The 27,964-nt window shown below is 45.8% G+C and overlaps 1 protein-coding gene across 1 annotated transcript; it reads right to left on the bottom strand.

Annotated features, from left to right (window-relative positions):
• Positions 1–1,496: 1,496 nt before the first annotated feature.
• On the bottom strand, positions 1,497–3,907 carry LOC123452836 (non-specific lipid transfer protein GPI-anchored 14-like). The gene is made up of 3 exons (XM_045129558.1): positions 3,406–3,907; positions 3,171–3,269; positions 1,497–2,007 (listed from the first exon to the last, which is right to left on the bottom strand). The coding sequence occupies exons 1-3, from the start codon at positions 3,752–3,754 to the stop codon at positions 1,898–1,900; spliced, it is 558 nt and encodes a 185-aa protein (XP_044985493.1). The 5' UTR covers positions 3,755–3,907; the 3' UTR covers positions 1,497–1,897.
• Between the last annotated feature and the right edge of the window lie 24,057 nt (positions 3,908–27,964).

Here is a 27,964-nt window from a genome sequence, read left to right as displayed (position 1 = left end):
CAAGGAAACACCGGGAATCAGGGACGACAGCACCGAGGCCGTGCGAGAGGGAACTACCTCCACCGACGTTGCGCGGGAATTAACGACCTCCAACGACGTCGTGGTAGTCGGCCGAACGTGGCCACAGCGATGCACTAGGCCTCCCAAACCCGGCCAGGCCCAAAATGGGCCCGCAAAGTCGCTGCCACCAGGTTGCAGTAAGCCGGCGATGACGCTGCCATCACCCAGCATCCCAACGCCCCATCTCCACCTCGAGGGAGCGTCGCCGCCGACGAGGAAGAAGTCAGCCCGCCCTCGCCCACATCTAGGCCTCGTCGCCTCGTCGCCAACGACAGCGCCGCCGCGCAGCCAACCACCCGCACCAACGCCAGGTCACCCCGCCGCCGACGAGGAAGAAGTCGGCCCGCCCACGCCCACATCTGGGCCGCGTCGCTTCATCGCCAACGATCGCGCCTCCGCGCAGCCAACCACCCGCACAAGCGCCAGGTCGCCCCGCCGCCGCACTGGATCGTTGTCGCCTGGGAGCACCGCCCAACTTCGCTTCGCCCCGCGCAGGAGCTTCGCTGCGAGGAAAGGCATCGGGCCGCCGCCCGGGCCGGGCCTGACGACGCATACCGGCGACAACAATGGGAGAGGGGAGGGGGCGGGGCACGACCGGTCGCCCGACGGGGACGAGCCGATCGCGAGTGGGGGTTTCTCTATCCTAGCCACCGGATCGCACCTCCTATACACACACCCAATGGTCATTTTCCCAAACTTTGATTATAGATCTATGACCAATGTCATTAGGGAATCGTTTCCATACGGCGCGCCGGCCGAACCGACGCACCGGTCGCCACCTCGCGCACGCGGACCCATGCAACATTTTTCGCACGCGCACGCTTCGCTGGTCAGTGGATGCAATATTTTTCGTCTAAATTTGTTGCAACCAGCGTCATATTTGCTGCAAGCGTTTTTTTACTACATTTGTCCCAGTAAAAAAGTTGCATATACATTTGGTTGCAACTCCAGTTCGTCGGATTTTTCGTTACAATCGATGTTTTTTACTTTTGCTACAACCGTGTAAATTTTTGCTACAACCGGCATCATGTTTTGCTGCAACCGTTCACTATAAAAGTTGCATACACGTTCACGTAGATATTTGTTACAACCGGCGTTTGACTTTTGCTACCACGCACCATCAGATTCGTTTTTTTGCTACGATCACGTAGATATTTGTTTGCTACAAATTTTGTTTTTTGTTGCAATCATTGAAAAAATTGCTGCATCGCGACGAATTTTGCTGCATCGGAATAAAAAATGTTGCATGGAGATCCAACGATACGGACGCGCGGGGTTGGTGGATCGTGCGGCCTGTGCGTGACCGGCCGAAAGTTTTATCCGGCGCGCCGGCGCAGATCACTCCCCATGTCATTAACAACGTACTTCTTGAAATGAGTATCGAAATAACAGAGTTCGACATTCTTCGGGATTCGAGCATGAACAGCACATCAATGTAAAATACCCATATCATGTAAAAATATGTGAAGTGCCCATATTAATTACACACTCTCTTGCTCCAGAAAATGAAAGGAAATGGGGGAGGAATTACCCCTGTAAGGTTGCAATATCAAATGATCTGACAGTCAACTCACCATTGGGGAAAATAAAAGAGAACAAGAAAGGAAATAAACAGGAAGCGGAAAGACTGGCAAGTCACTCACTATAGTACACTTTTCCTTGTCTCAGAATTCACTCACTCACTACACAGCAATAAATGGGCCCTCTGCTTGACCAAACTTAAGGCCGAGGCTGAAAATTGCGCAGCCCAGCCCAATCATACGGACACCTCCGGGTATCCCGGACTTCTGATCTCCCTCCCTCCCTGCTGACCGTCCCGCCTCACTGCAGCCCGTCATCATGCGAGAACAAAGACGGAGGCGAGCACCGCCGTGACGACGACGGGGAAGACCACCGCGTGCCTCCCTGCGCCGGCCGCCGCGTTGGCGCTCTTCCCGCCGGATGTACCTGCAACCAACAGCCACGGCCAAGGCGTACGACAAAGTTCAGTTATTCACAAGTGCTTGTTTTGTACAGTCCTGAACTGATATAGACAAAGTTCAGTTATTCACAAGTGCTTGTTTTGTACGGCCCTGAACTGATATATATAGACAAAGTTCAGTTATTCACAAGTGCTTGTTTTGTACAGTCCTGAACTGATATACCACTTCAGTAGGCACTTGTGAAATTAGTGCAAGGACTACTAATTAATCATGCAGAGGGGAAATTTACGTACAGTTTTGAACTGGGTTCTACTTACGTTTTAATACCAAAAGCATCACAGATTTGGGTACAGTTTTTCTTTCTTTTTTCTTCAAACGGATATTTAGGTACAATGTTTTTTATGGAGATTTACATACAGTTTTGGCTAGTACTTCATCTGTTCCTAAATACTTCTTGTTGGAGAAAATTAAACTAATTCTTCTCAATAACAAGTATTAAGGTATAGAAAGGAGTAGTTAGTTATCCATCAAGTTCAGTTAAGAGCAGACACCCAACACCGGCTGGCGGGTACTACACGACTGTCAGGACACGTCGACTGTTATAGGCGGGCCATGCAGGCCATGCAGGGCATTGACTGATCCCGTCACCACTAACCTCCGGCTAGAAATGAATGCAAGCAGTCTTTCTCGGCGTAACTGCAGAGTCGCGTGGTCGCTCGCCGTCACGCTCGTACACGTCGCAGTCGTGCAAGCAGCTGCTCATGCCCATGCCATGTGTGGTGTATAGTGTACACAGTGTGTGCCGTGTAGTGAACGTTGTTTCGTCCTCATATGTGACGGATGCGCGTGTATGATTAACGCGCGTTTGCTATTTCTCGGGCAACTAAAAAATGTCGACTTCAGTCGATTTTAGCATGAGCAAGCACGGTTGTAAGTCAGAGACGGCCGTGCGTGTCGATGGCGGAGGCGAGGCAGAGATTGACATGTTTTGGTACTTGTGCAGGTTGGGTTGCCGGCGCCGGAGAAAAAGGATGGATTGGAGGGATGGTCTAGGCGGCGACAGCTCGGTGAAGGAGGTGACTCCGACAGCAGAGAGGGGCGGCGAGACGTCGCACGGGCCGCGTGTGGCGATGGCAAACGATTAGGCCGGCCGGGGTGAAAGAGCGGAGAATATACAGTATAACTTACCGGTGGCGCCGGCGGCGGTGGCGTTCTTCCCCTCGTGCTCGATCCCGTACTGCTTGAAGATCTCGGCTTCCTTGGAGTCCGGCGACATGTTGAGGATCTCTGCACCCAAAAGCAGTACGTACATGCACGTGTGTGAGAAAACATTCAAGCGATTCATGCACGCACGGTGGCGCTGGTGGAGCAGCACCGGCCGATCGGATATGACATGAACATATGAGAACTCCACTCTACTTACTGGGGCAGTCGGAGAAGGTGGCGGGGATGTTGCAGGCGGAGGGGAGGTTCATGGCGCGGGTGACGTTGAACTTGATCCCGAGGGTGGGCTCGTCGCGGTCCTTGACGAGCACGCACAGGCACTTCTTGCTGACGCCCAGCACCTGCCGGAACCCGGAGCAGCAGTCGGGCGTGGGCGCGCGCGCCGTCGCCGACACCTGCACGTACGTCAGGCACGTCGCCAGCCCCATCAGCTTGTCCACGCACTCCGCCTTGTCCGCCGCGAAGTCCGCGCCGGCGAGCCCGACCATCACAGCCGCCACCGCCATCAACGCCCCCACCACCGCACCGCTACTACGCCGAGACGCCATGGTGCTAACTAGGGAGCTTGCCGATCGATAGACCACGACCGCACTGCCACAGTTGGCTGGTGTTTCCCTCCCGTGCGTGCGACGCCGACGACGACTCGAGCTAAGCGATCGTCTGATTTGGGTGTGACGACGTGGTGTCTGGTGTGGTGTGGCTGGGTTCTTGGGTATATATAGAAGATACGTACGTAGGCACGGAGAAGTCTCAGAAGTGTACGTGTGTGGTGGTGGTGGTAGAGCCACTGACGGGTCAGCCGGTGAGACGTGTGTTGTATCAGTGGATCGATCGAGAGAAGTGAGAGTGGTGTGTGAAGTGTGAATGATAGAGCTAGCCAGGGTGATTAACTGGAGCGTAATGGAGTTGGTTGGGGAGATGGCTGGCTAGATTGCACGCGTGCGCGTTTTCGTTTGCTTGTGGCCTCGTGGGGAGTTCAATCAAACGGCCTATCTCGTTCTCTCCTTTTTCTTTAGCATTATCTCCACGCAAGAATATGCATGATGTATGCGCATGGGTATACTACGCAGGGTGGTGCCGTGGCGCTTCATATGCTATGCACGTCGACGTGGGTGAGCATGCATCACCATATTGCCCACAAAACATGTACAGGTAAGGCACTCATGTAAAGATTACTAGGCTTTAGTTTTGTTTTTTGTTTCTTGAGTGGAATGGAATTGATTAAAGCCGACAAGAATTAATTAAAGCTAAATTATGTGACAATAGTACACTTTCAGACTATTATTATTTTCCAAACAGAGCCCTGTTCAATCATGGTTTGGTTACACTGTCCAAGTTAGCCAGCCTGCGCCATGCCTGCGCTGCGTACACGCCGGAGCTGGCATACGTAAGGCTGTCCAGTCGACAGTAATGGGACAGTACAGCAGAGGCCCGGCCAGGCCAGCGGTTTCTACAGGATAGAACTTGACAGTACGCATGCTTAGAAGACAAGCTATAGGCATATCAGGTGTAACATATGCGGGCATGACTTAAAATTCAGCACTACTTTTGCATAGCAATCAACTACTCCCTCCCATAATGTAAGTCCTTTTTTGATACAATACTAATGTCAAGAAATGTCTTATATTATGAAACGGTGGAAGTATGTGTATCTGTTAAACTCTGAAATGCAAGCATACAACGCTATAGACCGTGATTCATGTGTGTTATTCATGCCTAACAGAAGTACTATAAAAGCATCTTATAACCGGATATGGTAAATATAACCTATAACCGGATATGGTAAATATAACCTTCTAAACGTCCGAGGACGCGTCCGGTCATAGACAGGGTGTATCTTCTATTTATTCGTTTACGCAATCATATTTTTTATAAATTTTTTTCATATGTCCGGTCACTTGCACGTGATTCGTGAAGAGGAAGAAAAAGAAAAAACCATGTCTAAAACCCGTTGCCATCCCATTTCTAAAAAAACTATTGCCATCCATGATGAAAGCAAGTATTCCCACTATGGCCCAAGATCGTGGCACGTGACCCACCATGGCCAACATCCTGGCACGATTGCCAGGATGTTGGGCCATGGTGGGAATACTTGTTTTGCATACGATTTTTGGGTTAAACTGGATTTTATCTATTTTTAACTTTCTTTAGTTTTTTGCTATGATAAATAGAACGTTTAGTGAAATCTGAGGTTGAGCCGTGCCCAACACACACCTATTCCTAGTTATTTCAGATCCGTAGATAATTGCCCTTACATTGCAACGGGTGTTATTAGTATATAAATTTGTTATTACAAATCAACAACTCATGCATGCGAGTAAGATAGCAATATGGCATATCACTATAACGTAGAATATTTTTCTTGAGTTGAATGCTTGAGCTTGGAACGAACTCCTTAGTCTTCGGTAGTAATTGATTTGCTCACATCCTACAATAACTTAAGCATGGGAGACTAAACAGGAGAACACAAAACTAAAATGAGCCATGGAAATATCATGGGGTATTTAACAAAAACCATCATATCTCAGGGCGGGGTAACAACTTAGTGACACATTTCACGCAGGGCACGAGGAACCATTAGCTTTGCACCTAACGAATAACACATTACTAGAAAAAAGGCTATTACTAACAAATTTTTTTCAGATATTTTTTTTTCAATTTTTTTCTTAATCTCGGGTCACTATGGCTTAATCTCAAGTCAAATCCCACTCCGTTGTCAAACTTCCCGAAAGGTCATCCATCCTCACACTACTTCAGCCCCGGCACGCTTAACTTCTCTGTTCTATCCAACCCCAGCCCCAGCTCACTTAACAGGCACTTGTTGATATATTTATCATATGAATCCTATTAAACCTTGTTGATGTCTAGGACTTTGTTCATGTTATGAGTGTGATGAAATTTTGAATAAATATTTCAAACTTCCCGATCATATTACGTATCATATTTTGAACATTTTTCCAAAACAAAATCGAAACCAATTTTTTTTCTGTTACTAGTGCCGCACCTAGCAAATGGTGCGCCATTACTAAGTTTGAATTTTTTTTCCATTTTCCCCCCTCTAGATCTTAAAAGCCCCATATCTTTTATTCTGTTAGGTTTTTGGGGATTCTAAAAATCTTCAACAAGGTTCCCATGTTGAATTCGGATGTAACTTTTCGAGTAGATGATTTTTCATATAACTTTTTTTTATCCGAGTTCGTATGCAAAAGTTATGCCCATTTTACTAAATTCCACAGAAATTTTGCAAAAAAAGTCGAAATTCATATTTGTAAAGTTTTCCAACAACTAGACCACATATCACATGGGAAACTTATTTTCTTTTATTTTTTTAACATTTTCCATCATTTTATTTTAATTTTTTTAAACTGACAAGGCGGTCCACCCGAGGGATGCATTAGTAATGGCGCATCTTCACAAAGTGCGTCATTACTATGTGTATGACTTGGTCAAACCTTGGTCAAAGTTAGTAATGGCGCACTTTGTATAGTTGCGTCATTACTAAGTTGACATAGTAATGGCACACTTTTACAAAGTGCGCTATTACTAAGTTTGACCAAGGTTTGACCCAGTCATACACACAGTTATGGCGCACTTTGTAAATGTGCGCCATTACTATGCCAACTTAGTAATGACGCACATATACAAAGTGCGCCATTACTATGTGTATGACTGGGTCAAACCTTGGTCAAACTTAGTAAAGGCACACTTTACACCTGGTGCTGCTGGTTGATATGTCAATTGTCCAAATTGTCGTAATTTTTCAGAATTTTTGAGATACCAGAAGTATACGAAGTATACAGATTGTTACAGACTCGTATGCTTTTGATAGATTCTGTTTTTGTTGTGTTGATTGCTTATTTTGATGAAACTATGAATAGCATCGGGGGTACTAGCCATGGAAAAGTGAGAATACAGTAATCTAACATCAATATAAAGAAATCAAGTTTGCTACAGTACCTAAAGAGGTGGTAGTTTGTTTTCTTGTGCTAATGATATCACGAGTTTCTGTTTAAGTTTTGTGTTGTGAAGTTTTCAAGTTTTGGGTGATGTTCTCATGGACAATGGGATAAAGAGTGGAAAGAGCTCAAGCTTGGGGGTGCCCAAGGCATCCCAAGCCAAATTTAAGGACACCAAAAAGCGTAAGCTTGGGGATGCCCCGGGAAGGCATCCCCTCTTTTGTCTTCAATCTATCGGTAACATTACTTGGAGCTATATTTTTATTCACCACATGATATGTGTTTTGCTTGGAGCGTCGTGTATTATAGAAGTCTTTTCTTTTTGTTGTGTCACAATCATCCTTGCTGCATACCTTTTGAGAGAGACATGCACTCATCGTGAATTTTCTAGAATACTCATTGAGCTTCGCTTATATCTTTTGAGTTAGGCAATTTAGCTCGCATGTGCTTCACTTATATCTTTTGAGCTAGATAACTTTGCTCTAACTGCTTCACTTAGATCTTTTAGAGCACGGCGGTGTCATATTTTGGAGAAATAAGAACTCTCGATCTTCACTTATATCTTTTTGAGAGTGCTCTCTCTGAGTAACTTGGTAGTTGGCTTGTGCTATGAAAGTAGTCCTAAAGATGATAGGCATCCAAAGAGGATACAATAAAACTTCCATATTCTTATGCATTGATTAGAAAGGGAAGTTTGATTCCTCTCAATTAGTTTTGAGACATGGATTTGGTAATATTAAGAGAAATGTTAGTAGGGTGTTGTGAATCTAGAAATACTTGTGTTAAAGTTAGTGATTCCCGTAACATGCACGTATGGTGAACCGCTATGTTAGGAAGTCGGAGCATAATTGATTAATAAATTGTCATCCTTTGTGTTGCGGTCGGGATCGCGCGATGGTTAACACCTACCAACCCTTCCCCTAGGAGTATGCGTTTAGCACTTTATTTCGATTACTAATAAAAACTTTCGCAATAAGTATGTGAGTTCTTCATGACTAATGTGAGTCCATGGTATAGATGCACTTTCACCATCCACCATTGCTAGCCTCTCTAGTGCCGCGCAACTTTCGCCGGTACACAAAACCACCATAGACCTTCCTCAAAACAGCCACCATACCTACCTATCATGACCTTTTCATGGCCATTTCGAGATATATTGCCATGCAACTCCCACCGTTCCGTGTCATGACATGTGCTGTCACTTTCATATTGCCATTGCATGATCGTAAGATAGCTAGCGAGTCATACGCTAAGCTAGATCGTTGCACATCCCGATACACTGCCGGAGGCATTTCCTATAGAGTCATCATTGTCCTAAGCATTGAGTTGTGAGTAAATAAAAGTGTGATGATCATCATTATTAGAGCATTGTCCCATGTGAGGAAAAATGAAAAGAGGCCAAAGTTTCCCACCAAAAAAATGAAAAAAAAGAGAGGCCGAAGAGCCCAAAAGAGAGAGAGACAGAGAGAGAGAGAGAGGGAGAGAGAGAGAGAGAGAAGGGACAATGCTACTATCTTTTTCCACACTTGTGCTTCACAATAGCACCATGTTCTTCATGATTGAGAGTCTCTTGTTTTGTCACCACCATATACTAGTGGGAATCTTCATTATATAACTTGGCTTGTATATTCCAATGATGGGCTTCCACAAAATTGCCCTAGGTCTTCGTGAGAAAGCAAGTTGGATGCACACCCACTACTCCTCCTTTTGAGCTTTCACACACTTATAGCTCTAAGTGCATCCATTGCATGGTAATCCCTGCTCTTTCACATTGATATCTATTGATGGGCATCTTGCTACGGCAACAAAAGTCCTTGCTTGGCGCTAGGAATTCTTCTTGCTACTTCTCTCGTTTGCGTCGGTTTTTCCCTTGAAGAGGAAAGGGTGATGCAGCACAGGAGCAGTAAGTATTTCCGTCAGTTTGAGAACCAAGGTATCGATCCAGAAGGAGGGTCTCGTCAAGTCCAGAGTACCTGCGCAAACACAAACAAGCTTGCACCCAACGCTTCAAAGGGGTTGTCAATCCCTTCAAGATTGTTTGCACAGTGAGATCTGAAGGCGGAAAGTGCAACGAAGTAAAAAGTGTAAGGCTGAAAATATGGTGTGGAGTAGACCCGGGGGCCATAGTGTTCACTAGAGGATTCTCTCAAAATAGCAAATATCACGGTGGGTGAGCAAATTACCGTCGAGCAATTGATAGAACTGCGCAAAGTCATGACGATATCTAAGGCAATGATCATACATATAGGCATCACGTCCGAGACAAGTAGACCGATACTTTCTCCATATACTACTATTACTCCACACATCGACCGCTATCCAGCATGCATCTAGTGTATTGAGTTCATGACGAACAGAGTAACGCTTTAAGCAAGATGACATGATGTAGAGGGATAATCTCAAACCAATGATGAAAACCCTATATTTTTACCCTTGATTGCAACAACACGATGCGTGCCTTGCTACCCCATGTGTCACTGGGTGAGGTCACCGCACGGTATGAACCCAAAACCAAGAACTTCTCCCATTGCAAGAATCATAGATCTAGTTGGCGAGACAAAACCCACAACTCGAAGAGAATTTCAAGGATATGAAATCATGCATAAGAGAGATCACAAGAAACTCAAATAAGATTCATAGATAATCTGATCATAAATCCACAATTCATCGGATCTCGACAAACACACCGCAAAAGAATATTACATCGGATAGATCTTCATGAAGATCATGATGAACTTTGTATTGAAGATCCAAGAGAGAGAAGAAGCCATCTAGTTACTAGCTATGGACCCGTAGGTCTATGGTGAACTACTCACGCATCATCGGAGAGGTCATGGTGTTGATGAAGAAGCCCTCCGTGTCCGAATCCCCCCTCCGGCAGGGCACCAGAACGTGCCCCAGATGGGATCTTGCGGAGACAAAAGCTTGCGGCGGCGGAAAAGTACTTTCGATGATCTCCTGATTTTTTTTGGGATTTTTAGGGAATATATAGGCGCAACCCCTAGGGCAGAGGGCGCCTAGAGGGCCCACAAGCCTGTGGGCCGCGACCTACCCCCTAGCCGTGGGGTGGGAGCTTGTGGGGCCCTTGAGGCTCCCCTGCCTTGGCTCTCAAGCTTCCCGATCTTCTTCGTTACGGAAAAAATATTTTCGGAGATTTTCTTCCGTTTGGACTCTGTTTCAAAATCTCCTCTGAAAGGGGTCAAAAACATGGAAAAAACAGGAACCGGCACTTGGCAATGAGTTAATAAGTTAGTCCCCAAAAATATATAAAAGGCATGCAAAACATCCAAAGTTTGACAAGATAATAGCATGAAACCATAAAAAATTATAGATACATTGGAGACGTATCACATCTCCATGGCCCTTTGATACGCCGAGTCAGTGTGAGCATCTCCTCCTTTTTGCCTCACAACCTCCACCACACTCTATTCCACCTATAGTGCTATATCCATGGCTCACGCTCATGTATTGCATGAGAGTTGAAAAAGGTTTGAGATGATTTAAATTCATTGTGTGGGGATGATGGAGCATAGCCAGACTATATGATTTTGTAGGGATAACTTTCTTTGGCCTTGTTGTTTCAAAAGTTCATGATTACCTTGCTAGTTTGCTTGAAGTGTTATTGTTTTCATGTCAATAGCAAACTATTGTTTTGAATCTTACGGATCTGAACATTCATGTCACATGAAAGAAGTTACAAAGAAAAAATATGCTAGGTAGCATTCCACATCAAAAATTCAGTCTTTATCACTTCCCTACTCGAGGACGAGCAGGAGTTAAGCTTGGAGATGCTTGATACGTCTCCAACGTATCTATAATTTTTTATTGTTCCATGCTATTATCTTGTCAAACTTTGGATGTTTTGTATGCATTTTATATCTTTTTGGGACTAACTTATTAACTCAGTGTCAAGTGCCAGTTCCTGTTTTTTCCGTGTTTTTTACCTTTTTCAGAGGAAAATATTAAACGGAGTCCAAACGGAATAAAACCTCCGAAAAGATTTTTTCCGGAACAGAAGATACGCAGGGAGCTTGAGAACCAAGGCACAGGGCACCACGGGAGGCCACAAGCCCCCTAGCCGCGGCCTGGGGGGTTGCACCTAGTAGGCTTGTGGGCCCCCTATGGCTCCTTTGCCCTACTTCTTCCGCCTATAAATCCCCAAAAAATCTGAAACCACGGGAGAGAGCCATGAAAATACTTTTCCGCCGCCGCAAGCTTCTGTCCCCGCAAGATCCCATCTCGGGCTCGCTCTGGTGCCCTGTCGGAGGGGGGATTCGGACACGAAGGGCTTCTTCATCAACACCATTGCCTCTCCGATGATGCGTGAGTAGTTCACCATAGACCTTCGAGTCCATAGCTAGTAGCTAGATGGCTTGTTCTCTCTCTTGGATCTTTAATACAAAGTTCTCTATGATCTTCATGGAGATCTATCCAATGTAATCTTCTTTTGCGGTGTGTTAGTCGAGATCCGATGAATTATGGATTTATGATCAGATTATCTATGAATCTGATTTGAGTTTCTTCTGATATCTTATATGCATGATTTCATATCCTTGTAATTCTCTTCGAGTTGTGGGTTTAGTTTGGCCAACTTGGTCTATAATTCTTGCAATGGGAGAAGTGCTTGGTTTTGGGTTCATACCGTGCGGTGACCTCACCCAGTGACAGAAGGGGTAGCGAGGCACGCATCGTGTTGTTGCCATCAAGGGTAAAAAGATGGGGGTTATATCTATTGCATGAATTTATCCATCTACATCATGTCATCTTGCTTAAGGCGTTACTCTGTTTGTTATGAACTCAATACACTAGATGCATGCTCGATAGCGGCCGATGTTTGGAGTAATAGTAGTAGATGCAGAAAGTATCGGTCTACTTGTCTCGGACGTGATGCCTATATGTATGATCATTGCCTTACATATCGTCATGACTTTGCACGGTTCTATCAATTGCTCGACAGTAATTCGTTCACCCACCGTAATATTTGCTATCATGAGAGAAGCCTCTAGTGAACACTATGGCCCCGGGGTCTACTTCACATCATATTTTCAGCCCTACACTTTTACTTTGTTGCACTTTCCACCTTCAGATCTCACCTTGCAATCAATCGTGAAGGGATTGACAACACCTTTGTAGCGTTTGGTGCAAGTTTGCTGTTTTTGTGCAGGTACTTTGGAGACTTGGCTTGATACTCCTACTAGATTGATACCTTGGTTCTCAAAATGAGGGAAATACTTACTACTACTGTGTTGCATCACCTTTTCCTCTTCAAGTGAAAAACTAACGCAAGCTCAAGAGGTAGCAATAACATTCAAGGTAAAGCTGAATCAATAGGCAGAAATATCTGAACAAGAATATTTAGCAATTGCACTCGAACAAAATAGTAAGAATGCTTCCTCAAAGTGACTGTCAACAATATCTGATTAAAGACCACTTGCAAACCAACTATGAGCTAGAACTGCTTGGAACAAACATATGACAGAGATTCCATCCTGTGCAAGGCAGTGCACACGACTTACGAAGCATCCCCGAGTCGTAGCAAGCTACAAGGACTCTTTAAGACACAACGAGAACCGTTGTAAGACGGCCGTGAACAAACGTACCCACTGAATGTCGAATCCCAACCTCACATCATGCATCTGTAGGAAGATTGTCCTATAAGTCACTACCTGATATCCCACCTATGAATTCCATAAATATCTGGTCATGCAATCTAGTACACGGATACAAGGAGTAATATGTCACACAACTCCTATACTATCCCGTCCAGTATATCACATCCGTCAACACATAACCAGAATCTCGAACCTTCATCTAACACAGACCCTCGTAATCACAACGATACAAAGTGTGGTGATACATCTGGAACTCTCTACACCAGTACTGGGGAAGCCGGACTCCTCTCGTCGCTACTAGTATTGAAGCAATTACGAACATCCTCCGTCCTGAGATACTAAGAAATCTGAGTGATGGCGATGTACACAAGAATCCCCTAGAGCTCAACTCCCCGGAAGAAATCAAGTCAGATAGGAGGCACCAAGACAGAACTCCATCACATCGATATCATATAGATTTCAAAATACCCGCGTGATCCTAAAAAATTTTTGAGCGAGAAGAGGAGTAGAATAAAGATTTCCTAAGTCGAGAACCTCACCAGAGCATAGAATAGGAGAAAAAAGAAATCTACTCTCCGATATAATTAAGACTCAAATCATTTTACTAGACTCGACTCGGCCAAGTTCGATCACACAAAGGCTCCTATGGTCGTAAGGCTCTGATTACCAACTTGTAACGACTAAGATGCGGTCCTTTCCTATTTTGGGGGCGATGCCTCAAAAAGGAAAGGGGCGCATCTAAACGTTTCGCAAGCGAGATAATCATAACATTACATAACTGAAAGAGTGACAAGTAGGGCATACACTTGCCATCTGATAAGAGTATAGCATTAAGCTTACAGACACACATTATTCAGAGCAAATTTTAGTCCCGCTACGGACAACATGAAACAAGTAAAACTATGAAATCCCGCGAGCTGGCCCACGATCATGACCACGGCCTCAGTCCTCCGGATAGTTCATGTACAGACGGCCAGAGTCCTCATCGAACTCCCACTTCAGCTGGTTGTCATCAGGATCTCCTGCGTCGGGCGTACATGTACCTGTTGGGGTTTGTAGTAATCTGTGAGCCACGGGGACTCAGCAATCGAATGACCTTGGTATCGAATCTAGCCAAGTTATTGGGTGAGGAAGATTAAGTGTATGGGTTTGCAGCAACCTAAGCATATATGGTGGCTACCTTACGATGATCAGAGTAACCATATGGTGGTCTACGCGACCGATCGAAGACTAGGTTGATCACTAAGTGATCCTGAACACCTACTTACGTCAGACATAACCCCACCGTCTTCTCGATCAGAGAACGGTCTCTGAAAGAGACAGTCACGGTTACGCACACAGTTGGCAGTTTTATTAGAGTTACTTTAAGTTGTCTAGAACCGGATGTTAATAAAATATCCACATTTGCCACATAACCGCAGGCACGGCTTTCCGAAAGATTAAACCCTGCAGGGATGCTCCAACTAGTCCATCACAAACTGCCACGGGCCGCAAAGTAATCCTCTATCACGAAACTCGTGATCTCGTCGGATTCCTTAGAGGAAAACCTCAACTTTGAGGAGACCCAAAGTTTCACCGGAATCCCTATACGCAAGATATATCGCCAAGGTAAGACAAAACTAGCAGGACCTCCCGTCGTGTCGACGACCCCGATAAGAGCCGCATATCTCAGTCTCAGGACACGACGGGTCAGTCACACTACGGGTTAAACCAAACCTCGAGTTGCCCCGCGGTGGCCCCCTAGTCTGCTCAGTTTGGACCAACACTCATGAGGAGCAGTGGCCCGGGTTGTTGATTAATTCCTCGGGGTAGCTATTCCATATGCAAACTATTATTAGATTATTAGCAGATTAAAACCAATTTTGGGTCCTGCCGGACAAGCCTTAACACTACACGATTTATCAAGGGGGTCCCCATAACAACCCCGAACGTGTTAGGAGTGATCAGTTATGGAATCAAACACCGGTAATCGAAACTAAGGCGGCAACAACGGAACAAATCACCCAACAAAAGGCTAGGCCCTCCGTTATTTACCAAGTATATAGGTGCATTAATTAAATAGCAGTTTAAACATAATGATATCAAAATACCCATGTTAACACATGAGACAGCTGGCACCTGCAACTAGCAAAGTTACTCATTAGAGGTTGAGCAAGCCTTCTTAGCCAAACAATATTTGCCAGGACAGGGAGGTGTTTGAGGTTCATGGCAAAGACAGGTGGCATTTATGTCAAGTGGTAGGTAGAGAGCATATAATGAAGGAAACGTGATTCTAAGCATAACAAATCTAGATACGGTGTCAAGGTCACGGTCATCTTGCCTGTGATGTCTTTAGCTTGGAACTGCTCTTGTTCTTCCTGCACGTACTCTCCAGAATCCACGTACTCGCTCTCCTTTCCCGATGCTACCCAAGATAAGATAACAACCAATGAACACCGGCAAAACATAATGCAACAATCAATATGATGCATGTGTGAAGAAGGAAGCATGCATCACTATTCTAGTCACTTTCGTATGCATGAGTTGAGATAATTGAATTCTGGACATAACCTCATATTAAGTTATCTTGACATTCATGAATATGGCATGAAAATGTGCATCATGAGAAAACGATGCAAAAACATATAAAGAACGTAGAGAACGGAGTCACGGTTCAACCGGAAACTACAAAACAAGTTACGAAGACCTACGGTTCAAAACAGCCACAAACACACTCTAATGGGCACTCCCTGGTGTAACCAGGTTGTCAAATGATCAAGCAACAAATTATAAGTGGGGTGGTGCATGGGAACACACCACACCATCAACAATGCCCACACAAGCTTCAAAAAATACAATCATACAATCTGTTTTCAACAGCAACATAACAGTTTGTCTACAAGATTTAAAGTAGCTACAGCCATCTAAATGAATCAAACAAGATATGAAACTGAAGCCATCCAAAAGCTCTACAACCCTGTACAAGAAGCTAATGCAAAGGAATCACCCATGAGCAGATCTATAGACACTAACTTGGACAAAATATCACAGTTTTTGGGACTTGGTGAAAATCACAGATTTTCACCAGCTGCTTATGCTCTAAAGCATTTTGGCAGCCTCCAAAATGATATCTACAAGAAGTGTATAAGCATGAAATATAACAGGGAGCTAAAAAAACATAAAATCTCACAAACATTAGTTTGTTGCATGGGCTAATTCCCAACACACGAGCTAATTCACACAAGACAAGAGGGGAAGAAAATAACATCAGATTCCCAGACTTAGTGAAATTCTCATGTTTTCACAATTCTGTCAGTTTCAGCCAAGTGTCCACTTTGGCAGGGCACAATAGGTGCATGCAAATCCCTAAGAACAAAACAAAGTCCCCATGTTGTAGAGGAGTTCACCCACATCCACAAAGGGCCAAAGCACCACCTAATGTAAAGCTCTAAACATGGCATCATACCAGAAAATAGCAGTTTTATGAAGTTGCTCTAAAGTGAAATCTAACTACACGAATGGATTCCTGGGATGATTCTACCCCAAAATCATATATCATACATGGGTACTTGCATGTAACAACAATGCACAAAGCTAGCTCGAAAATATCACATAGAATCCTATAAACTACAAATGACTATCATCACATGTGAAAACTAGCACATATTGCATCACCTACACATGCACATACACTAGGACAAGAGCAACCTATCTAGGCATATCATGGACTCACTAACATATAGAAATGTGGTCATCCACACATACACACACATGTGCAACACATACACATGCACATGTATATGTGGACTCACACCACACCATCCACACCTACACATGTACACACACAAGAACTACTCACACAACACCACATGTAGAAGATTCACCCAACACATATATGTGGAGATGCACACATGTATGTGTTTGTGCACACATGCACAAGTGTGTGTGTGTGTGTGTGTGCAAACACTTACACACATACACACACATCTCTATCTACACACTAGCTACACACCCACAAGCACTGCCTCTAGGGCAACATGGAAAAAGAAAAAGAAAACATCAACACAAGCCCCTGGTAGTAAAAGAAACAACACAAAATAAATGACAACAAAAGGAAAAATGAAATCAGAAAAAAGGGGAGGGTGTGGGGATCGAACCCACAACCCCTCTCGTGCAACCACGGGCACACACCACTGGGTTATGCATCGGCGCTTGACATAGAGAGGGCTTCAGGCTAGGTGAGCCCTCTCTAGCACTTGCCGTGCAACTGGCGAAATAAATAAAAAATAAACGCGCCCGAGGGGACTCGAACACACGACGCTGGCGACGCGCCAGGCTCGGTTGCCACTGCGCTACGGCGAGGGATCTTAACAGAGAGGGGGTGGTGCTCTTTTGAGCAGCCCCTCTGCTCTGCTACCTACTAAGGCGGTGACCTAAACAGGGGAGGCACTCCGGTGGCTCTCCGGTGATTAAATCCTACGGCGGCTACCACGCGGTGGAAGAGGGAACCCCAGGGGTTCCATTCCCGAGGCTAGCTCCCTGGGAGGAGGCCCACTGCGACGGCGCGACGGCGCAGCTACCTACGGCAACGGCGGCGACAGCAGAGACCTACGACGAGGGATCAGCGGTGAAACGACGAATGAGAGGGAGGAGGACGACGAGAGGATAACCTTGAGGATCTCGGTGAAGCTCCTGTTGCCGCGACGAGGAAGAAGGGGTGAGGCGACGTTGATACGCCCGATCTGCTCCGGCGGCGACGAGGACGACGCAAGGAGCGAAGCATAGGAGAGGATCTGCCCCGCTAGCGACGGGAACGGGTTGGGGAAGAACCCAGCATCCTCGCGGATGCCTCAGAGGCCACGGGGGAGGCTGCCGGCGTCGAGGAGAACGACGGGCATCGACGGCCTAGTCTCTCTCTGAAACTGCTATCTCTCTGAAGCTTACCTGAGAGGGGGAAGAAGGAGGGAGAGGGAGGTGGCGGCGGAGAGAGGTGTGACAGCCCAATGACGACGCCCCAGAAGATTTCCCTTTATTTCAATTTCCGTCGTATGATTAGTTTTATTTGTTGCATCATCATTTAGTTTGCATCGTCGCATCATGCATGGCATCTTGCATCGTCTGTCGCGTGTGGTGCTTCAAGTGCTCTCCGAGTCTTAGGCCGATAGGAACTCCCCTCCTCTCTTCTCTTTGATTTTCTTTTGGGGTTGTGTAAAGTTTCTGTTTTAACCCTTTTAAAAAAAAGAGCGTCTTCTTTTTTTAAAAAACTTTTATTAAATGTGGGGGCAACCCCTTGGGTTTTCCTTTATTTTCTCCTTTCGTTTTATTTTCAAACCATCTCATTTTATTTTCTCTTTTAAAGGGCTTTTATTTTATTCTTTAAATAAAAGAGGTTTTATTTTAATTCTTCAAAAGGTTTTATTTTTATTCATTTAAAAAAAATGCCCAATCTATTTTAAAGTTGGGTATATTGTTAAAGGAGTCAAAGGGCATTTTTTTATTTTATTAAAACCTTTCTTTTGGTGGTTGTTTTCTGTTTTTTTAAACAAAAAAAAAGAGTTAGAGGGAGAGGAGCCAGCCTGCCAGGCCTAAGACCCAGCCGGCCCCTCCAACCCTAGCGAGAGGTGACTCTCCTCCCCATTCCCCTCGTTCTCCTTGTCTCTCCTAGCGCCGTCAGCCCCTCCCCAAGCTCGACCCCATGGTCAACCGAAGGTCGCCGCCTCCAGTCGCCACCGCCAGCACAGCAGCTCCCTCCCGCGCGATCCGCCGTGCCCCCGCGCGAGCCCTCGCCGCCGTTCCCCCGAGCCCCTGCCAGTGCTCGCCAGCAACAGCAGCCGCGCCGCCCCTGGCTTCCCCCACCGAGCTGCCCCGTGTTGGCCGCCGTTCCCCGCACGCTCGCCGTGCGCCGCCTCGCCCCGGGCCCCGCATCAGCTGGCCTCGAGCTCGCCACCCCGCCTGCCGTGGTCGCCGCCAGGCCCCGTGCCGCGGCCTCCCTTCGTCGTCGCCGTGGGCCTCACCTGCCTGCTCGAGCCGGTCACGAGCAGCTCGCCCCGACCTCGTTCGATCCTCGCCACCCTGCCGTGGTCGTCTCCCGCTCGTCGCCCTGGTCCCGCCGTGCACGCCACTGCTGCCTGTCGTCGGAGAGCTCGTCGATGGTGTTGCCAAGCTGTTGATGTGTCGTGCCGATGCTGGCTGCACACAGTTGTTGTCCATAGTTGCCGCGTTTTGCTGCTGCTGGTAGATGCAACTGCTTAGCCGATGCTGGCTGCACACAGTTGTTGTTGCTGTGCCGAAGCTGCTGCTCTGTTTTGCCCCATGCTGTTGCCGCTGCCTGATGTCGTTGCCAAGCTGCTGCTAAGCTTGCCATAGCTCCTGCTGCCGTAGTTGGTGTGCTTGCTATAGATGTTGTTGCTATTGCTAAACCTGCTACTGTTGCTCTTGCTGCCGCATGTGTTTGCTTGCCTGTCGTGCCATGCTTAGCTGTTGCTGATGCCTGCCGCAGGAGCATGCTAGGTTGCCTGGTAGCTAGCTAGTTGCCGTAGCGTGCTTGCTAGATGATGTAGGTTGCTTGTTGGCGTTTGCTAGTTGGTGTGCTTGCTGCTGCCAGTTGCATTTGCTGGTGCTTGCACTGCCTGCCATGTGTTGCCGCTGTAGCTGCTGTAGTCGTGTTGCCGCTGACGCTGGTTGCCGTCGCCAAAGACCGCATGCGCCATCCCTGCCATCATGGATCGTCGACAAGTTCGCCGGGAACCACGACATCCTCGACGATCCCCGAACGTCGACGAAGACGTGATCGACTTCCGAGGTGAAGACCGTAACCGACGCGAAGACCATGCACCAACGACAAGAGAACGACTACCTTCGACGAGACCGTGTACGACTAATTCCACGACGACCACGACCTCCACGACGTCCGCTTCGACCGAACCGCTCCGATGTGCACGCTCCGAAGGTATAACCTTGAGACGTTGTCGTGTACCGTGTACAAGTGATGTATGAATATATGTATGTATGCACCATATGTTGCCCGTTGCCCATTGTCTTCTTTCGTCGTGCCTCGACACATGGGAACCCGAGATACGGGATCACCACATTCTTTATTTAACGTTCCCGCACACGCTTCATATACGTTGGCACGATATCTCGACGAGTTATCGGGATAGGAACGTTGTCGTGGCATCGTTTCCGACTTGCCGCCATGGTTCCCTCTCGCTCGTCGTGGCGACACCTGTTTCTTTCCCTTCTTGCCCGTGTTATGAACTCGCATGCATGACACATTCATGGCATATATATTGTGTTGCGGGTCTCTTGTGTCGTAGCTCCGTACTAAGTCTTCTGTGTTAGCCGTCTAGGATGCCACGTAGAATCGTCGTTTCACCCCTTGCCATGTTAACAACATTTAATCTTGCCGATAAATTAACGGGAGTGAACTAAATAATTAATCGTGGAGTTTCGTCGATATGCAGCCCGTTGCATATCGAGCTTCACTTAATGTGTAGTGTTTGCGTGAGTTGAATTGCCATGTCATGCCTTGCATCGTTGATCTATTCATGCATCATATTAGGGTGTGCATCATGTCATGCATTTGCCGTGGTGAATATCTGTGTTAATGTTTGTTTCCGGTCTCCTCCGTCTCGATAGAGTTCCGCAAGCGTGTCGGAATGTGAGGACCCGTTCGACTACATCGGTTCGTCTGCTTCACGGACTTGTTCTTCTTCCAAGCAGGATCTCAGGCAAGATGACCATTTCCCCCGATACCATTACTATCATTGCCATGCTAGTTTTATCGCTTCTATCGTTTATGTCTCGTTGCCTACCACATGTTAAATATCAGCCTCTCAACAATGCCATGATTACCTTCAACCTGTTCGACCTAGCAAACCACTGATTGGCTATGTTACCGCTTGCTTATCCATGTTGTTAGCGTGGCTAGTGGCACGTGCAGTTGCGTCCATGTGTTAACATGGGTTCCTTGTCATATCACCATATTAAATGCTATTTAATTTAATGCACCTATATACTTGGTAAAAGGTGGAAGGCTCGGCCTTTCTAGCCTGGTGTTTTGTTCCACCTTTGCCCCTTAGTTTCATCTACCGGTGTTATGTTCCATAAACGAGCGCTCCTAACACGATCGGGGTTGTTATGGGGACCCCCTTGATAATTCGTTTTATATTAAAGCTGGTCTGGCAAGGCCCAACATTGGTACTACATTTGCCCAACATAATAACTTTGTTAATACTGAAAGCATAGGGCGTCATGAACCCGAGGAGTAATTCTACATAATACAGGGAGAGCCACTGCTGATGGTGCTCGTCCAAAACAGAGCACTGTGCGGGGCCACCGCGAGGAAACTCGAGGTTTGGCACTCGTACGCGTAGCTTATCCGTCGTGTCCTGAGAACGAGATACGCGGCTCCTATCGGGATTGTCGACACGACGGGCGGCCTTGCTGGATTAGTTTTACCTTTGACAAGATATCTTGTGCATCGAGATTCCGGTGATGCTTTGGGTAATCTCAGAGTTGAGGTTTTCCACTAGGGAATCCGACGAGATCGCGAGCTTCGTGATTGAGGATTTCTATGCGGCTTGTGGTAATTTGTGATGGACTAGTTGGAGCACCCATGCAGGGTTAAATCTTTTCGGAAAGCCGTGCCCGTGGTTATGTGGCAACGTGGAAACTTTGTTTCACACTGGTTCTAGATAATTGAAGTTAACTTAATTAAAACTTGTCAACTGCGTGCGTAACCGTGACTGTCTCTTTCGTGAGTTCTTTCTCCGATCGAGGACACGGTGGGGTTATGTCTGACGTAGGTAGGTGTTCAGGATCATTCATTTGATCATCAGTTGTCACGTCCGTTATACGTAGACCTTCCCCCTCTTATTTCTTGTACTCGTAAGTTAGCCACCATAAATATATGCTTAGCCGCTGCTGCAACCTCACCACTTAACCATGCCTCACCCATTAAGCTTTGCTAGTCTTGATACCTTTGGAAATGAGATTGCTGAGTCCCCTGTGGCTCACAGATTACTACAACACCAGTTGCAGGTACAGGTAAAGGGTACTTGACGCGAGCGCGTTGATTGTTCATTTGGAGTTGCTTCTTCTTCTTCTTCATCATCGATCTAGGATGGCTTCGAGGCCAGCAGACTGGGGTAGCAAGGATGGACGTCGTTCTTATTTTTCTCGTTTGTTTTCGTCCGTAGTCGGACCCTGCTCTTACTCTTGATGATTATGTGATGTACTGATGTGACTCTGATGTAGCTTGTGGTGAGTGTAAGCCAACTCTGTATATATATCTCTTATTTTCAGTACATGTACTTGTAACGATATCCATTCTTGCGACACGACGAGATGCGCTTCTATCCCTGACGAGGCCTTCGTGCCAAATTGAGGATAGGGTCGCATCTTGGGCGTGACAAGAGGGAACCCTAGGGGGCACGCACGCCGAGGGGGCTAAATAGGCGAGGGTTGATGGCGTTGGCGTCCGTGCCATGGTCGCTCTCTCTCTCTCTCTCTCTCTATCTCTCGCTGTCTCTGACGGAAAGCAAGGAGGATGGGGACGGCGTCAGGAAGAAGAAAGGAAAGGGGAGGGGGCCGCGCTAGCGAAGAAAGGAGGCGAGGCCCAGGTGGAGGAGGAGGTAGCCGGCCCACCTCGGCACTGTGGCGCATGGCTGAAAAGAAAAAAAGTTTTATCCCTTTTAAATAAATAAAACAACAAACAAACCCTCAGGGCCACACAGGGATGTGAAAAATAAAATAATTTCACATAGGCCATGAGGGATTTATGCCCTATTTAAATAAAATACAAACCACATTTTTAGAGCAACTAAATTATACACAAAACAGGAATTAATATGTTGTTTTTATTAAAAACCCCAAATGTCTTGAAGCTTAAAAACAACAAGACATCTACCCCCTCAACCACAAGTGAATTCTCTGAATGTCTAACATTTTTAAAACAGGTTCCAACAAAGTTTAACACACAAGTTAAAAATAACAAAAGGGGAAGGCCTTTGCATTGTTTGAAAAGCATTGTAGTTTGAAAGCATGTTTGGAAACCTTGTTTGAAAACACCACTACATCACACCACCCAAAGCAAGCTATCACTACCATGATGGATCAACTTTTAACAACACAAGAAGTAACACAATGCAATTGAAAAGGATGCCATGATGCAAGATGATGACATGAAATGAAGCCACATGAAATGATAACTTTATATAACATCCAAAGCATGGTTCACCAAAATAGGAAAGGATCCAAATATGGAAAGGATTACATCTAGGCTGTTATAGTATGTTACCTCATGCCTCTCCCTCATATAGAATTACAAGAATGATTACCGGTCTTGTTATCAATTGCCTAGGACAATTCCGCACACCATACCATCATTATTCCACACTCGCTATTTGTATCATATTCTAACTTTATTTAGGCAACGACTATTTTTATATTTTTGTTTCCCAATATCATGCTAAGCTATACTCTTTATATCCAGAACGTAGTTTTATTTCTCATTACTTGATAGAAGCAAACGTTTGGTGTACGTAGAGTCGCATCGGTGGTAGATAATACTTGAGAGAATATTGATCTTACCTTTAGCTCCTTATGCGTTCGACACTTCATACTTATCGCTTCCATCTTTGGAAATTTCTATGATGATTCCTTGCACTTGGGTGTTATCATCGCCCTGCAGGTTGATGTGTCGAAACAGTGGCGGAGCCAGGAATGAAATGGAGGGTGTGCACACCTAATTTTTTTTTCCTACCTAATCCAAGTGTCACACAAAAGTTGGCAACAATATAATACATATAGCTCAAAAGTCAGACAACATTATAGTTCCCACATGTAGCAAATTTGCAACGTTGCAAATACAAAGTCTTACATGGATACAAGTATGTAGCAAACTACTACACTAAGTAACTCTACAACGTTCCTTTGCCATGAAAGCTTCAACTATGTCGTCCTCGCTTACTTTCAAGAACACATCTCGTTCAATGAATGTCACTAAGCAATCATTCAGGAGATCATCACTCATACTATTTCTCAACTTATTTTTCACTAGATTCATTGCCGAGAATACTCTTTCAACACTCGATGTGGCGACCGGTAAGATCAATACCAATTTGATAAGCATGTAGACCAAATCATAGAGAACATGTTTGTTTGTACAAACAAGCATAACAGACAGTTCACCAATAGTATGCACAGATCTGAACCTAGCATCTTGTCTCATATCATCAATAAAAGTAGCAAGTTGGAATTCTAGCCTTACCAAATCCATGCTTGATATGTCCTGAGGGTAGAATTCAGCAAGTTTCATTACCTTGAGTGCATCATAAGAAGCAAATGAATTGGCAGGGTTCAAAGCAGACATGCAAATCAACAACTCCATATTAACCTCGTCAAACCTATTGTCAAGCTCTTGAATGATTTGATCAAGGATACCAAGATATACTTCTCTTCTATAAGGATCATCATTTGTTTGCACTTCATAATACCGAGGTGATCTTCCATGAGGCACATAACTATCCTTCGGTGTAGGAACTTGAATGCCATGTTTGTTGCAAAACAATGTTACCTTTGCAAGAAATTCTTCCCAACCATGATACCTCATATGCCGCATTTTATTCTTTGCCAAACTAACAAGTGCCATTGCATTGACAATATCTTGATCCCTCTTTTGCAATGGCTGAGATAACTCATTAGTGTGGCCAAGAATAACAAGCATCACATGAAGATTGAAAACAAAGTCATATGATTCCAAGGCAAAAGTCACTGCACGTATTCTTGTCCACTCACCCCTTTGTGAAGGATCTTTTCCAATAGCATCAAGTACTTCTAGTATTGTGGGATACATGGTAACAATGTGCAAAATGGTTCGAAAATGAGAACCCCATCGAGTATCACCGGGTCTAGGTAATCCCATCTCTTGATTTAAACCACTTCCACTTTCAATTTCACCCATTTCAAGTGCTTCCAAAACCTTTTGAGCTCTAACATCTCGAAGCATGTCATGGCGCTTGCAAGAAACTCCAACAATATTGAGCAAGTAATAAACATGATCAAAAAACCATTTACATGGTTCATTTCCCTTTGCCACGGCAATAAGAACCAATTGAAGTTGATGTGCAAAGCAATGAATGTAATAAGCAGAGGGTGACTCATTCATGATCAAAGTTTTCAACCCTTTTATCTCCCCTTTCATATTGCTAGCCCCGTCATATCCTTCCCCATGGATTTGAGTAAGAGACAAATGATGATCAATAAGCAAAGATTCAAATGCAGCTTTAAGTGACAAGGAAGTTGTGTTGGCAACATGAACAACACCAAGAAATCTCTCACACCCCTTTCCAACTTTATCAACATAACGTATGCAAATAGCAAGTTGCTCTTTGTGAGATGCATCACTAGACTCATCAGCTAGGATTGCATAGTGCTCATCACCAAGATCTTCAATAATTTGTTTTGTAGTTAGTACAACACAACATTGAATAATCTGTTTTGGTATCGTTGGACTAGTCAATATGCAGTTTCCAGGAGCATTGTGCAAAACAATCTTATCAACTTCTTCATCATTTTCTGCAAGCCATTTTAGAAGTTCAAGAAAGTTCCCCCTATTACTAGATTCTTCACTCTCATCATGTCCACGAAATGCAAATCCTTGGTTCAAAAGAAACCTCAAGCATCTAAGTGAATAGGTTAGCCTAGCCTTGTAAAGACGCATATCCTCTTTAGACACCCTCACAATGATATTATCAATTGCCGTTTGAGGTGTCACAAATGAATTATACTTCTCTTGAGCTTGGTTGTGAATGCTACCAATACCACCTACATGCTTGTCCAATGCATCAGGTTTGTTCCAATTTCTCCAACCATTTTTAACAAAGGCATCACCCCTAGGCCCCCATTAGTTTTCTCTTTGAACAAATAACACACAAAGCAATACGCCGCTTCCTTTGAGACACTATATTCTAGCCAACTATACTTTTCAAACCAAACAAAACTAAAGTGTCGGGTTTTACCATAGATTTTCCTGACTTCAAAAGCATGTCCATATGGACGACATGTTGTTTTTGCAATATATCTTCTCCGAACACTATCTTGATCATTAAAATCATACTCTAAAATAGGAGTTCTTTTCGCTGGATCACCTGAAAAGACATGTGCACTTGGTTGTTGAGGTGATGGAAGACTTGGCATTGCCTCTTCGATTTCAGTATCCGAATGGATAGGATATGGGGAATTAGGACACCCCGCATTTTCAATATCTTCAGTGTGATGTTCAGTAGCAATCTTCCTCACTTTCTCTTCATGTGTTTTAAAAAGATCCAGAATGGCACTTTTCCTCTTCATGTTTTGCTTTACAAGTTGCAACTGCAAGTCTGCAATTATATCCAATCCAATGTGAATGTGTGATTATATCTTCACAGATGCTGCAATGAGAAATCCTACAGGCTACAGCCAGAGAAAAAATTGAAGACCTAAAAATATGTTCCCAGTGTGCTTACCAGACAGAGGAGGGGATCTGTGCCGACCGGCTGAGGCCTGAGACTGAGAGGAAGGGAGGGGCGAGCGCGGCGACCGGCGGGAGGAGGGGAGATGCGGGCGCGGCGGCCGGCGGGAGAAGGGGAGATGCGGGCGCGGCGACCGGCGGGAGAAGGGGAGCTGCGGGCGCGGTGACCGGCGGGAGGAGGGGAGCGGCGGGCGCGGCGACCGACGGGAGAAGGGGAGCTGCAGGCGCGGCGGCCACGGGATGACGGGAGGAGGGGCGAGCAGGCGGCCGACGGGAGGGGAGCTGGGGAGGGCGAGCGACGGCTTGGTCAAAGTTTAATTTTTAATAGATAATGATAAAATATTCCAGATTCTGGGTGGGCCACGACCCACCGTGCCTATACGCTGGATCCGCCAGTGTGTTGAAACCATTCATTGTTGTTAAAAGCCTTGGTAATGGTACTATTGATGCGCCTAGAAAGGGCGAAGACACCGTACGTGATATCCTTCGGTTATTGCCCACTTAGACATGGAGAGTGCGAGAAGCTAGCCGTCAAATCATCACCAATGGTGATTGTCGTTTCCGCATAAAAGAGTTCCATGTCTTCATCCTCACAAGGGGTTTCGATGCCAACCCATGCGCTTTGCGGGTCCACCCAGGAAAACCAAATCTAGCGAAGCTTCAGAGCCCGGGCGAATTTGTCGAGGTCGAGAATGCCTAGGCCGCCAAGGTTGGTGGGGCGGCAGACCGTCTTCTAGTTCACTTTACATTTGTCGTTTGAGACTTGCCGAGTCCCCTCCTACATAGTCGGTTCGATCTTGGTGAAACCCTTATTGGTGCGCTTGGGGATTTCTAGTGCAGTAATGTGGTAGATCGCCAGTGATGTCAAGACATATTTGACAAGAGCAGAATGGCCAGCCGTGTTTACTTTTTCCTTGCCAGGGCAAGATCTTGGTTGCCACCTTATCCACCAGGAATTGACAGTCCGACTTCTTAAGGCGCTGGGTGGATACAGGAAGTCTGAGATATTGAATTGGGAAGCCAACCTGCTTCGTCGAGGAACTCTGGAGGATGCTGTAAAGATCAAGGTCGTGACAATTGGATGGGGACGATCATGCTTTTGAGTGGATTTGCAACCAATCATGTGACCTCGCTGAAGGAGGCTAAAATGGTCGACGGATGGTCAATATCCTCCTTGATGGGCAGGACAAAAATGGCAGCGGCGTCGGCATATAAGGAAGTACGAATGGTTGTGGTACAACCCCTTAACCGGTGGAGAAGTCCCTGATACGTCTCCGTCGTATCTACTTTTCCGAACTCTTTTGCCCTTGTTTTGGACTCTAATTTGCATGATTTGAATGGAACTAACCCAGACTGACGTTGTTTTCAGCAGAATTGCCATGGTGTTGTTTTTGTGCAGAAATGAAAGTTCTTGGAACATCCTGAAAATTTACGGAGATTTTTTCTGGAATAAAAGAAAAATACCTTCACAAAGATCCACGTGAGGGGCATGCCAGTGGGCCACAAGCCCCTGGGCCGCGGCCACCCCCTAGGGCCACGCCGTGCAGGCTTGTGGGGCCCACGTGGCACCACCGCCCCCAATCTCAGTCCTATATCTTTCGTTTCGCCTAGAAAAAAACAGAGAGAAGGTTTCATCATGTTTTGCGATACGGAGGCGCCGCCACATCCTGTTCTTCATCTGGAGGGCAGATCTGGAGT

Source organism: Hordeum vulgare, chromosome 5H, assembly GCF_904849725.1.
Source record: "Hordeum vulgare subsp. vulgare chromosome 5H, MorexV3_pseudomolecules_assembly, whole genome shotgun sequence".
In the NCBI taxonomy this organism is placed as follows: domain Eukaryota; kingdom Viridiplantae; phylum Streptophyta; class Magnoliopsida; order Poales; family Poaceae; genus Hordeum; species Hordeum vulgare.
Note: the sequence above shows the minus strand (reverse complement) of the source record. Positions and strands in the feature narration are given on the sequence as shown.

Bases quoted from the DNA above. Each gene is read 5' to 3' on its own strand.
- LOC123452836 (XM_045129558.1), bottom strand. From the start codon at position 3,754: ATGGCGTCTCGGCGTAGTAGCGGTGCGGTGGTGGGGGCGTTGATGGCG. The intron at 3,270-3,405 runs GTAAGTAGAGTG...TTTTGGGTGCAG, and splicing joins CACCTTCTCCGACTGCCCCA to AGATCCTCAACATGTCGCCG. The intron at 2,008-3,170 runs GTAAGTTATACT...TGTTGGTTGCAG, and splicing joins CACCGCCGCCGGCGCCACCG to GTACATCCGGCGGGAAGAGC.